This window comes from Phragmites australis, chromosome 15 (assembly GCF_958298935.1).
Source record: "Phragmites australis chromosome 15, lpPhrAust1.1, whole genome shotgun sequence".
Taxonomy (NCBI): Eukaryota; Viridiplantae; Streptophyta; class Magnoliopsida; order Poales; family Poaceae; genus Phragmites; species Phragmites australis.
The window spans coordinates 29,569,636-29,583,197 of NC_084935.1; the positions used below are offsets into that span (position 1 = coordinate 29,569,636).

General features: G+C 46.2%; 1 protein-coding gene across 1 annotated transcript; it reads left to right on the forward strand.

The window, feature by feature from the left end:
- Nucleotides 1–8,367: 8,367 nt before the first annotated feature.
- Nucleotides 8,368–11,109, forward strand: LOC133891960 (putative disease resistance RPP13-like protein 1). Its single transcript, XM_062332682.1, has 2 exons — nucleotides 8,368–8,574; nucleotides 9,362–11,109. The coding sequence occupies exon 2, from the start codon at nucleotides 9,385–9,387 to the stop codon at nucleotides 10,915–10,917; it is 1,533 nt and encodes a 510-aa protein (XP_062188666.1). The 5' UTR covers nucleotides 8,368–8,574; nucleotides 9,362–9,384; the 3' UTR covers nucleotides 10,918–11,109.
- Nucleotides 11,110–13,562: the final 2,453 nt, after the last annotated feature.

Consider the following 13,562-nt stretch of genomic DNA (forward strand, 5'->3'; position numbering starts at 1 on the left):
AATTGCTGCAAGAAGGAAAACAAAGGTGATGGTGCCACAAGGTTGAAAGAACATTTGGCAGAGCGCGGAACAAATGTTATAAGTTGCGATAGGGTGCCTCCAGATATGTGTGGTTACTTCAGGCATAAGCTTGATAGGGCAAGAGATAATAGGAAGTGAAGGTCTGAGGAGAGGCTTCGGAGGCGAGAGGCTCCATGTAGATTTGACAAGCGATAATGATGAGACAGAAGAGAAATAAGTGCAACGTGTCATGGCTTAGTCTAGGGAGGAGGAGGTGTCGAGCATATAATAGCCTCGGTGCATGGCATCTCTCAGCATGCCCAGCTGCTGGAACATGGCTCGGTTTGTGATGTGCCGTCCCATTGCCTCGTCGATGATGGCCTGCGCCTAGATCAGAACCCTGTAGAGGCGATCCTCCACGTCTAGCACCGGTGGCTTGGAGCGTTTGTTGATGAAGAAACTTATAGATCTGGTGGTCAGCTCACCCAGGATTGCAGAAAGGAGGATCTCCATTTGGGGACTCTCTCCTCAGGAAGACAACACAGCAGGTGGAGGAGAGAATGAACAGTTAGCTGTGGAATGGAATGAGATGTCTCTGAGTCAAAACTCCAAGGAAAGCAAGGATGTATTAAGAACAATTCATAGAGAAAGAGAGAGAGAGATACTTGTTCAAAGTCATGCAAAAGGTCAGTCCAGTCTAATGGTCCATGCACGCGATGTTTGACCTTTGCGCCTCCTTTTGCCTACTCCATATTGTCCTGATCGACTTCTTGTTAACGAATACCACTAATAGCTGAGGGCAGGTACAGCTCTTGAGTCTTGAGCCTTTGAGTAATTCAAAACCATCGCCACCTGCACAGCAATACAAGTTTTCTACAGTTTCATCAATTCCTTATTCTCCCACGCTTGTAGTCTTGAAACACAAAGACGATAATATATTAAGGAGAGACTTGATCAACTACTTCTTAAGTGTTTTCAAATGATGAAAAGCACAGCCTGCTCCTCCCTTCTCCACAGTCCACACATTTGCACTGCCTTCTTGTGAAGAGTCGAGCCTGAAATATGGAGATGCTGCTGTCTATTACTTCAGGAGAACTAGCCATAATGACTCGAAACTTGCCAGGCATTTTCCCTACTTATGTGCGGTTTCTTCTGGCGTTCTGACCAGCCCTGAGCACTAACTAATCCATGAAAGTTAAGATGTACCTGTCAAAAATGGTAGCTATTCTGACTAGTAAAACATTAGAAACTGCGTTAACTGAAACATTGTTTTTGGCTTTTACCAGCTAAAAACCATGTAGACTGTGAATTAGTTTACTTGTAACAAAGGTCAGAAGAGGAATATTTTGAATTAGTTTACTTGTGATATCTAATGCTTTGTACATGAGAATCAACCATTTTGTGATTATGTTGTTCCTTAAAAAGCAGGAACTGTAGATTGTTACTGTACAGCGTACGTTATGTGTGCAGTTTCTTTACTACTTTCTTTCCTATGCTCTTCACTAAGTTAATATAATTGCTTGCTTTAATATATATATATATTTTTTTTTTTTTGTTTGTGCTCTGAAAGCATGCATTCAGGCATTGAGTAGGCCTTTACGTTACTTTATTTTTACATTTTCCTATCATGAAAGTATGGATTATTTGAACATGTATGCTTGACAACTAACTGAAGTCAAACAGACATTTGTTCTTGTCTTTGTATCTGAGTATCTGACAGAAAAACAAGTAGCAGTATAGTACAAAGGTATTTGACATTTACAAGCTACTGCCTCCAACCTCCCATGTATCCTAGCAACAGATGTTCTTTGACAGTAACCAAAAAAATCAAGCAGTCATCAGTGAAATTATGGCATCTGAAATGCATTGAGATTCTTTTTCAACTACCATATACCAATTCGGTAAATTAGATGGGTCGACAAGAATTAACGATGAAGTAGATTGCAATGAAACGCAGAGTAATGCTTCAAATTGGAGTTCAGAGTACGGATGAATACCTGGAGGTGGAAATGTGGGGGACGCGGCTGGTTCTTGCGGGGCGACGACGAGCGGAGGCGACCGAAAGCGCTTGGCCGAGCGCGTCTCCGTATCCTCCCGGACCGCGGCAGACTACTTCGGTGGTCGCTGTGGTTGGATCCCTCGCCGTCTCTCGCCCACTGCGCTCTCGGCTCGCCGGCGCTGCTGCGGCAGCATCTCCAAGGCCGTGCGCGAGGTCGAAGGCCGCCGCTGAGCACGTGAATTTTACGTCGGTGAGCGCGGTATGCTTGGTGGCGGGGTGTCCTGACCAGAAGCAGAAGACAGGAGGAACGGCCAGGATATCTCGGTACCGCTTCGGACGGACAACGGACGGCTGTGGCTTAATTCATTTTGCCGGACCGTTAACAGTTACTTGGCGCACGCTTTACTCTTCTTTTCTGTTCTTATCAGCTAATCAGCTGTATTACCGTTAATCCTTGATTTGCTTAAGTATGCTTATGTGTAATCGGATTGGAGTGTTATAACCAGCCGAATGAGAGAGGGGGAAGAACATTCCAGACATATACACTCCTTAGTCCGGTCATGGTAGTTCTTCGGGATTTCCCCAATTTTCTTCCAAATTTGATTCGTTCTTCGATTGAATCCCTATACAACTAGACGTGTCTGACATGGGGCAAGCGGGGTCGCCAGCTGTAGTGCGACCTCACCGGGTGGTATGTCGCCGGCGGGGAATACTAATCCAGATCGTGACTAATAATCACGGTCCAAATATTTGCATTGACCCCTCTAATATGGACCGGAATTAATAATTGTGATCCAGATATTTGCATATAGCCCTCTAATTTGGATAGAACTTTTGCAAAGTGCCCCCAGCTTGGCGCGCGCGCGCTCTCTCTCTCTCTCTCACCTTGTCGCTCATCCTTCGGCCCGCACACTGACAGACGCCGCCGTCCCGGCCAGAAGCACAAAGCCCCGCCTGAACCCACTCATCGCTCCGATTTGGCCCTAGCACTGGCTATGCGAACTTTCGAATCGCCGGGGCCCTGAGAGTCAACCACGCCATAGGTGAGGGTGAGATGCAGTGAGGACCCGAACCGCTCACCGGAGTTTCGAGTCCGAGGGCAAGGAAGACGAAAGGAGCTACCTTGGTCTGTTGCTCGCACTTGACTGCCTGCTTGTTCCATCTTCTCTCCATCTCCAGCCAGCATCAGGCGGGTGGTATGACTCCATAGACGCCATGTTTGACATTACCTGGTAGTTGTTCAGAACTTTAGATCGATCGACCTTGTTTTCTCCTTCGTACCAAATTAATATATGTGCTAGCTGAGACTGAGGTTGCTACGCCTACGACCATGCTGAGCAGGCCAGGTACATGCAGCTATTTAGTCTCTTGTTGCAACGGGAGGTTCTCCAATAGCCAGACCGACATCAATGGAGGCGGTTGTCTCTGCGATCATTCACGGGTGAGCCTGCCGGTGAATGGACCGGTGAATGGAGGGACGGCGCCATACATGCTGAGACACGAGATGTACGACACGCTGACATGTCCAGATGCGGCCAGAACACCAATTTAGACGGTGAAGTGAGCCATTCCTTTGCCATATCGTCTCAATGCAATCCTGCCAAGCGCGTCTGTTTGATCCGTAGTCGCAGACTCGCCGCAGTGGTCAGCGTGGGAGAACACTGCAGCAAATTCTTGAGAGCCTAGAAACCATATCATAGCTAGCTGATGTGAAGGATGAGTTCGTTAGCTATAGGTTCTTGACTGCATGTCCTCACTTGGGGCCGCCAGATGTATAGCATGCATGTACATGATCTTTGATAAAAGTGCATGTTCGGCCACCCTTGTCACGTACATTGGGTAAATTGTGCCCTAGCGAGTACCAATAGAGGCCGGTGGAGTGGTACACATCAGCCAGCGAGATCCAATAGACGATCGCAAATTCGCAATTAGCCAAAGCTCCAAGGACGATGAGGAACAGACGATTAGACGATGGGCCTTGAGTCGTTGTCTCCAGTAGAGGCTCCAGGCACATATTTTCCAGGCTGGGTTCAACTCAACAAACGGTTATATTTAACTGGGCTTGGGCTTCACTTTATTTGCATATTGGACCTGAGCAACCGAACTGCTGAGTTCTACTTATAAAATGTTCACGAGTGAAAAAAAAGGTGATGCAAACCTTAGACCCAATTGGGAGGGAGACATGAAAATAACAAAGGAGTAGGCCTGTTTAAGGGTTCGCGGCCGGTCCCTCCCCACACATCACCGGCATCGTCGCTGTCGTTGAGAGGGTGGGGGACCCATCTTTTTCTATGAATAATTTTAGATTTCTTAAGATTCTTTTGTGTCCTTTTCTAGATTAAGTTGTTCTAGTTTTTCTCTCCTATGATTTTTTCGTTGAATTTCTCTTACTTGTAATGGGTTCTATCGAACTAACTCACTCAGATGACAATATCGACGCCTATGTTAAATATCGATTCCTAGTTGAGATGGTTATTAATAAATTCCCTATAGTTTTCTTTCGATGAACGACATTGCTACCAAGGTGCAAGCCCTATCTATCCATGAAGATAATTGAAAGTCTACTTCTTGCATCCGTGATTGTCGGCAATCATGTTGTCATTTCAAGATCTCAGGTCTTGAACGAGGAATATCAAGAAGTTCGGCAAGTTCATCGTCTAAAGGACTTGATGGTAGCAAATTGTTCATCTAGGATCTTCAATGTAATAGTTAGGTACTCATGTACTTGCTTGCATTATTATTAACATTGTTAGAGGGTCTTTCTCCCTTAAAAAAATGCTCATGAGGATGCGGGCCATGTAGCAATTAACCATGGAAGATTAGTGTTGGGAAAAAAAAAGGCCCCGAACAGAGCGCAGCGTGAGCTCCTTTCACCGAAGTGAAAGGGCTCAAGCTTGGGGGTGACTAAATGCTTGAGGAGAGGGAGAGAGAGCTAGGGGGCTGCCTGAAGAATGAGCCAAAAAAGGGGTCCCTTGTACCCGCCCCTTGAGGGCTTATTTGTAGAGAGAATGGGTAGGGAAAATTACCAGCTTGCCCCTAAGATTATGTTACAATTATGTACATATGAAGCAATTTTGACACGTTCTTACTTTTATTTGTGCTATACTAATCTGAGAATTATAGTCACCATAGTGTGCCACCGTACGACATGGGGGTATCCATGGGTTAGGGCATTTTTTCCCAACAACACCCCCTCATTTGCTGGCTCCAAGGTCCTACGGGGCAAGTGGATGCACAGAGAACTAGCTCCATACCCCCTCTAAGTTAGGATATCCCAAGTAGATTTCCGTCCTTGTAGCGTGGATGGGTTCAGCTAGGAGCGTCGACCGTAAGGTTCACTGGGGTCACATGCTTTGGTCCCGGTGGAGGAACCTGAAGCCAGTGGCTAGCATGACGGTGATGAGGCCCGACGGGGTAGTGCAATCTAGAGCTCTGTGGTAGGTACCAGAAATAAAGCCAACGGAGAAAGAGGCTCAACAGAGGCAAGGTCATCTAGAGCCCGATAGCATGGGCCAGACGTGGAGCCAGCGGAGAGGCAGAGGGGTGAAGTCTCGTGACCCCCTCGGAGACTTCCACAAGCGATGACAGTGAGGCTCGCTGGAGATGGCTCGGCCTGGAGCCCCACGGTGGTGGTCAAAGGCAAAGTCAACGATGGAGCCGAGGAGTGGCGTGGCACCGCGACCCCTTCGGTGGTTGCCACGAGTGGCGGCAGTGAGGCTCGATAGAGGTGACGCGGTCCGAAGCCCCGTAGTGGTGGCCGAAGGCAAATTCGATGGTGGAGCCGTGGGATGGCATGGCATCGCGACCCCCTCAGAGGTTGCCGCGAGTGGCGGTGATGAGGCTCGATGGAGGCGATGTGGTCTGGAGCCCCACGGCGGTGGCAGGAGGTGAAATCAAAGGTGGAGTTGAGGGGTGGCATGGAAATCTGTGAAAGTACAACACAAGGTATTCCTATCCTATATATTCAGTTGTTGTCACGCGCAAGGGAGACCTTTTATAGTACCTTGGACTCCTAGAAGGGTGTGGGAGTAAATCAGGTGAATGCGGAAGATTGACAGTTGATCTGAGCTGATGATCATCATCTTGTGTTCTGAAAATCATAAATATATGTTCAGTCACGTGTACAAGTGTATATCTGTCATTTCTGAAAGCTAGAACCTGATATTTGTGTAAGATGGTATTGGAATTAGTACATGATCCTAGGCTCATGTCGCGATCATTCAATTTCCTTTCAAGACTTGAACCATCAAATCCTCCAAGTCTAGATTAGTCGTTTTCACTCATGTTTAGACGTGTTTACATAAAAAATTTCAAAAGACCATATTGTTTTTGAAGTAATGTCCAATACCCTAATCGTATTAGGACATGGAATTGTGTGCTACGAGGTAGGGATATATCCCTATATATCAAATATATTCAGATGTCGCGCGCAAGAGAGTACCTTCGACTCCCTCCTGGAAGGGTGTGGGAGTAAATCAGATCGATGCAGAAGATTTCCAGCTAATCATCCTGTGTTCTGTAACCATATATACTATATGTTCAGCCACTTGTAGGAGTGTATTTATTTGTCATTTCTGGAAGGTAGAACCTGATATTTCGTGTAAGCTAGTACTGGAACTGGTACATGATGATCCCAGACTCAGCTCGTTTCTTGAGTTCTATCTAGATCATTCGGTCTTCTTCGGAAGACTTGGACCTCGTCAAGTTTTCCGAGTCTAAAGCTGCTTCCACACATGTTTAATTAGACGTGCATGCTTGAAAAAGTTGAAAACACATTAGAAAAGGTGACCAGTACCCTAATCATATTAGAGCTTTGAGATGTCGATGGAGCCTGCCGACCTACAGGAGGATCGATGGATAGAATATACCGGAGTATATATGTTGACGAAGACACGGCAACGCGCCACGAGCAAAAGACGACAGGAGAAGACGGCGACCGGCGAGACTTCTCGCCATGAAGGCGTGTGGCTCGGGCTCCACCCATGCATGCGTAGTCAAGACGTTTGGGATCCAACGCGGGGAATAAAACTTTCGATGGGCCATGACCAGGATGACAATTATACCTAATTACCTGTTGGATAAATATCCTAATAGAGTTAGTATGTTACATATTTGATATCTGCGAGCACGTTCGCAGGTGAAAAACACTACCTGATGGGTATACTACTAGCACACCATCATGTGCCCATGCACAGTAGCATGCACGTATACAAGATCCAACATTGTAGCCGGTTAGTTGCGTACATAGCTAAGGTGGTTAGTTGTTTATGTCAATCTTGTACATATATTTAACCCACAGTATGGTAATGAATCAAGGTGTGTTGCATTCCATCTCGTCTCTCAACTCTACATATATGAGTACGGGTATAGGTAAATCTTACCAGTGGTCGTGACACCCATTTACATGTCTATACTCCTTATCAGATGAGTCCAGACCAACTCTAATCCCTAATCGCCCATTCGCCCATTCGGCCAAATCCCCGCCGCCACACCCAGCCCCAGGTCCAACTCCCAATCCATGGCCTCTCTCAAACCCTGCCCACCGCCGCTGTCTCTCGAGCTCCACGCCACCCACCCCAGACCCCCCTGGCCGCTGCCCAGACCCAGCTCCCCGCCTGCCGCCCATGTATTTTCATTTTGTTGTTGTTTTCTCCCCCAAATATGTTGTGTGTAATTCAATGAATTATATTTTGTAGTTTGTTCAACTAGTGCAGTAAATCTAACTCTAAATGCCAGAAATGTTGTTGTTTGTTCAAGTAGCAAGTACCATCTAACCTCCTCTTATATTTTGTTGTTTGTTCAACTATTCAGAAGCTCCTTTGTGTAATAGACTAATTAATAATAGATGGAAACAATGATGTGGAAAACCTTTCTACATATGGTATTGTCTATCACAGGGGCGGACCGACGTTGAGGCTTGTGGGTGCACAGGACACCGGGTGATTTTTCGTTTTTCAGTGATACATCGTATGTATCAGGTCTTTAGGACACCCTCTAGCTTAACAAATGGAACATCCAAATCTCTAGACTAATAAGTAGGACACCCGATTATTTTTGTTCTGGGTCCGCCACTGATCCATCACAATTGTTCCTAGTTGTACTGTATGAACCATTAAGTTAATTTCTTTTGTGATTTGTGTTCTGATTCTGGCTGTTTGTTGTAGTGTTGTGATTCTAGCTCAAAGTCTGGCGATAGGTAAACGAGTATGCATGTGAGCGATGGGTATCCACGAACAACGGGTTTGTTTTCAACTCTTCGTCTGTGAGTGTTCACGAGTATGGCCACAGGCGTGAAAAACTAACAGATGCAAGTAGTAGAAGTACTACTTGTGTCCGTCATGCACGATTACCATCTATAGCCCTGGCTAGCTACTTTTGACTTCATTTGGTTAAAAAGGAATCGATTTCTCTCTCTTTAATTCCTTCTCTGTATACAAGGCTATATATAGAAGCCAAGAGGGGACAGATGCCTTCAAGCGCACAAGGCGAAGAAGCAGCCGGTGTCTACGACGGGAGCTCCGGACGGCGTTTCCTGGCGGGTGGTGGCCGTTGTCTGCTATCTTTTGCATGCATGCGTACGTGTCTTCTTGTGTTTTCCCGCTCTTCAAATTGAAAGCTTTGATTCCAAATTGAAAGCTTTTGAATCTAAAAAATAAGAAGTCAAAACTTTGTAGCATGTTTTGAATCTGGTTTAAAGGTTCGTAACTACAAAGTTTTTGGTTGCGCAGTTGGGAGCCCCGAATACAAACTGAAATTTAAGTTCGTATTTTTTAGAGTCCGTAAATTCCATTTTTAAAGATTTAATCCGGATAGGAACTTCTATTTTTTTTTAAAAAAAGGTCTCTGTGTAGATTTGATATTTTTTAAGGAAATGTGTAGATTTGCTGTATAAGGCCGGGACTTGGGCGATCTGGTGCGAATCCGGCCGAATTATCTTGGCCCCATTAATTACTCCAACGACAGTGGTCGTCCACCTCTCGTCCTCTCGTTTGAGTCAAATTTGATTATATGTCCTAATACAAAATTTTATTAGAAACTAATTCTTGTGGGAGATATGAATAAAGGATGAGCATCTTTGAAGATGAACTTTTCAGCTCATTTAATTCTTGGCGAAAAGCAACAGACTTACACGGTCTTCTCTCTATGATTGCTTCGAATTCCACACCCCTCTCCAAAACATTCTTTTTTTTTTTCTTGCGCTGAGGTCTTCTTTAAAGACCTTTTAATAAAGTGCAAACCCGAGTTCGAATTTTGGACCGGTGAAAATGCACCCTTGTGTCTTACCGGTGAGCCACATGCTCTTTTGCACTTCTTCAAAACATTCAGACTAGCTCACTTCTCTCATCGGCTGTTGCTGACCAGGAGAGCCGAGGTGATTAGACAGTATGGCGATGTTTCTATCTGCAATTTGGAGTGACCTCACCAGCAGGTCCATATCTTTCCTGATGCAAAGATACCAGGAAAGATTCTCGAGGCTGACGGTGGAGGAGAGGCTAAACCGGCTGCAGAGGCTGCTGCTCCGGGTTCGCGTCGTCGTCGAGGAGGCAGAGGAGCGGCGCATCACGAACCAGGCGATGCTGCATCAACTGAGCATGATGAGGAAGGAGATGTACAGAGGCTACTACACCCTGTACACCCTCAGATGCCGCACCCATGAAGAAGCGGCTGATGCCGAACACATGCACCAAGTGAGCCGATTTTTCACACCATCCCAGCTCAATTCTGCCAAGCGCGTCCGTCTGTTCGGTGGCGGCAGTAGTTCCGGTGAACAAGAACAGCTCCAGCAAGTTCTTGGCCGCCTCGAGACCGCCATTGAGGATGCGAGCGAGCTCGTCGTGTTCCTCAGCGGATGCCCTCGTCTGTACCGCCAGCCGTACAGCATGTACCTGGTCTTGGACAAGTGCATGTTCGGTCGCCAAACGGAGATGGAGCGCGTCGTCGGCTTCCTGCTGCAACCAGATGCTCCCGGCGATGAGAATCCCGGTGTCCTGCCGATCATTGGCCCCAGAAAAGTCGGCAAGAGCACGCTCCTCGAGCAAGCCTGCAACGACGAGAGGGTGCGCGACCACTTCTCTGAAATTCTGTTCTTGAACGGAATCAATCTTAGAAGTGAAAACATGGTGACCATTGGAGATGCCGTGATCAAGTACCAGAACCCTGCCTCGCATGGAGAAAGGGTACTGGTCATTGTTGAACTGGATGGGGATAGGTTCTCAAAAAGATTGGATGACGAGAATATCGACGAGGGATTGTGGCGAAGATTGTATTCGCCTTACATACACCATATTCCGCGTGGAAGTAAGATCATAGTCACGAGCCGGTCGGACAAGATCGTGAGCTTTGGAACCACGCCGCCGCTCAGATTACAGTTTCTCGACCGGGACGCGTTCTGGTACTTCTTCAAGGTGCGGTTGTTCGGGAGCACGGACGCGACCGAGCACCCCAAGCTGGCGTCGATCGCCATGGACATGGCGATGGAGCTCAACGGGTGTTTCCTGAACGCAAACATGTTCAGCGAACTACTGAGATCAAACGTCGATGCGCGGTTCTGGAGCGTGGCGCTTACGATCTTGAGAGAGCTGAAGCAGAAGAACCTGTTTGGTGGCGCGCACCAGGTTGATATCTGGGAGGTGGCTGAGCCGGTGTATGTGCCCAGAGTGAACAAATCATCTGAAGATTTTGTAATCCTTGATGACTATGAAACAAGCTCTGCTGATCATGGCGGCGGAGTTGCGACCACGACGATGACGGTGCAAGAGGTGTTGCTTGGAACCGCTAGGCCTCGAGGGAAATTCGATGTTCTAGCGTGGAGATCTCCCATACCACCTCACTTCAGCTACTTTTTTGGCTGCGAGATACGGAGGCGGCCTCGGCATGTGGTCGCCGGGAAGAAGAGGATTCAGAAGATTGGCAGTTGATCATCTTGTTTACTGTCACCTCATGTGTATACTGAAAGCAATGTATATTGTCACCTATAAATAAAAGCTAGAACCTAATATTTGTGTGATGTTGTGCAGCTAATGCTGGAATCTGTACATGATCCGCAGCTCATGTGTGGACCATTTTATGGTTCCAACCAAGCAGTGAAATGCTGTATTGAATTATTTCCATTTCTGTCACTGTCACAAGTGATTCCTGTAGCTACTGCATGGGGATTAGTTTTGCAGTGCCCTAAAAGAAAAGGTTTTGCAGAGCTAAACGATGAAACTAATCGACGTGCATGGCCGTTGGATTTCGTTGTGCTAAGATTAGTGCGTTCAGTTCAGGCATTTCTGCAGCAGTTGTGTCTGGACAAATGTGACCGGATGATCCTTTTCAATTTTCAGTCACTTCTGCAGTTGCTTCTGGTCATGTATGATCCTGCCTAACGCGAGATCATGTATGACGAAACATTGATTTTATAATAAAATTGGTAAAAGTAAAGTGTTTAGTATAATGGTGATATAATGATGTTTATGTGTTGGTATGATAGTACATGGATTGACATGAGTTAAGTTTGGAGAAATTGCGCTCAGAATTGGTGATTGTTTATGTGAAGATGTGTTCTGAGGACGAACGATACTAAAACTAGATTTAAAGAAAAATCAAGGTTAAGATGGCCAAAAAGTCACAGTGAAACATTTGAACTACAGAATAGTGCATAGAAAAATGATTACACCATAAGATACACAGATGAGTTATATATACATATATGATGCGGTGGAGACGTCAGGCGTTATGGCTGGCGTACAGGTACAGTGCGAGGTACTGTGAGGAGTGCTACTGTGCTGCTGGTGCAGCGGCCTGGTTGTGCGCGTGTGGCCCAGAGGCGGCATGGTCCAAGCCATGAGTGTTGACGGCCCAGGCCGAGGGTGGCTTGGCAGGACGCAGGAGTGACCAGGATACCAAAGAGCTACCAAGGAAGATGCAATATACTGATGTTGAACGATGCGTGTTTGGGCTACCAAGGAAGAGCTACCAAGAAAGTTTATGGGTAAAGTGTACTATTTTACAAGGTAAAACTATTTAAATAATTGTGTCTATAGTTATAAACGAACTATGATCCAATCACAACAACTAGTATGGGCTGCGTGTGTTTTCTTGGAGTGTGAGTAAGCAAGGTGTGCCTATTTTTGGAAAATGCCCGGTAGTGTACCGTGAGTTGATACGGATGAAGTATCCGTAACATTAAAACTTGAGTCCTGATGACTTTTCACCATGGCCGAAACTCCCTTCATATAATAATGATGACAAAATATTCTCACAAAATCCACCGTATGAAAATGAATCCCTTGCATGTGTACACTCGACTTTTCCGCAAAAGTTGACCTTATAGCTTTACCCATGTTATATCATATACATGTATTTATACCCTATGATGTAGGGTAATGGTTGGGACTTGTTGAGTACGTTTGTATTTACTATTGCTTGTGTTTTTAGAGGAAGATCCAAATTTCATCGACGCCGATGCTGAGGCTAACGAGTAGGTCTCGATCACGTCCGCGCTCGAGTTGCTTGTGGAGTGATGTGTTCACCATGCTGACCCTGCTGTGCACTCTGATGTCATGGACTGTGTTTCTCGTATGCCATAGTATAATCCTTTATGTATTATTAGTTTGGAGGAGTTATTTCACCACACCCTTTGTTGTATGACTATGGTTCCACATGTTGTAAGATTTATATTTACCAGTGACCGATTTAGAGACTGGTATAATAAAGTTTTAAGCACCGGGGATGACCTGCGACGCTTCACGCGAAGATCTCGTGCCTGCTCGGTGCAGTCATGTATGATATGGTTGTCGATGTAGATGTCGTGTGTGTAGCTACTGAGAGGATGTCGATATTGGCAGTGTAGAGGTCACTGGACAGATGGCCGGCGACGATGTTGGTCTCCAACCCAGTAACACTCCTTGATCTGTAGGTTAATAGAGTGGCCTTCACCATCAACTCACCCTCTACGTGAGGGATCAGGACCCCTTCTAATAACATGTGTGGGTTGAAACCAAGCCTTGGTCGGTGTTGATTAGCGCCTCCCGATCATGGCACCTCCTAAGGACTCGATCAAGGTTGGTTAACCGAGATCACACCAACAGTTTGCTCATAGCCATGGGAAGCACAAAGTAGCCACAAACTCTATGACAACCTATAGTTTCGATGACAACAAGCTATACATGAGGTGTTTCATCCAGCAGGTTCTGTATGCGCTAAACTTCTTTCTTGTCTTAATGAATCAAAGCTTACATCCTTCTAGTTCGTCGTGGCATTCATCATATTAGAACAATTACTTTCATGCCACTGTAAACTGCCCATATCCTGGATATGCCATTGGAAACTAGCTAATCCCGTAGATGCCATGGTTGTTAAACTTTATGACTGGAAATGCTACTGCCATCAGATCTGTTAGGTTAGACCGTTAGTCAAACTTAAAAATATCGAGCCTACCCCTGACTATTCTTCTTCTTCCTCATTTTAAACCAGCCCGACACCAACCGAGAGAGAGAGAGAGAGAGAGAGAGAGAGGGGGGGGGGGGGGGGGGAGAGAGGGAGGGAGGGCTTAGCCACCGTCGAGCTCGACCTCTCCACG

Coding starts and splice junctions, on each gene's coding strand:
- LOC133891960 (XM_062332682.1), top strand. CDS start 9,385: ATGGCGATGTTTCTATCTGCAATTTGGAGTGACCTCACCAGCAGGTCC.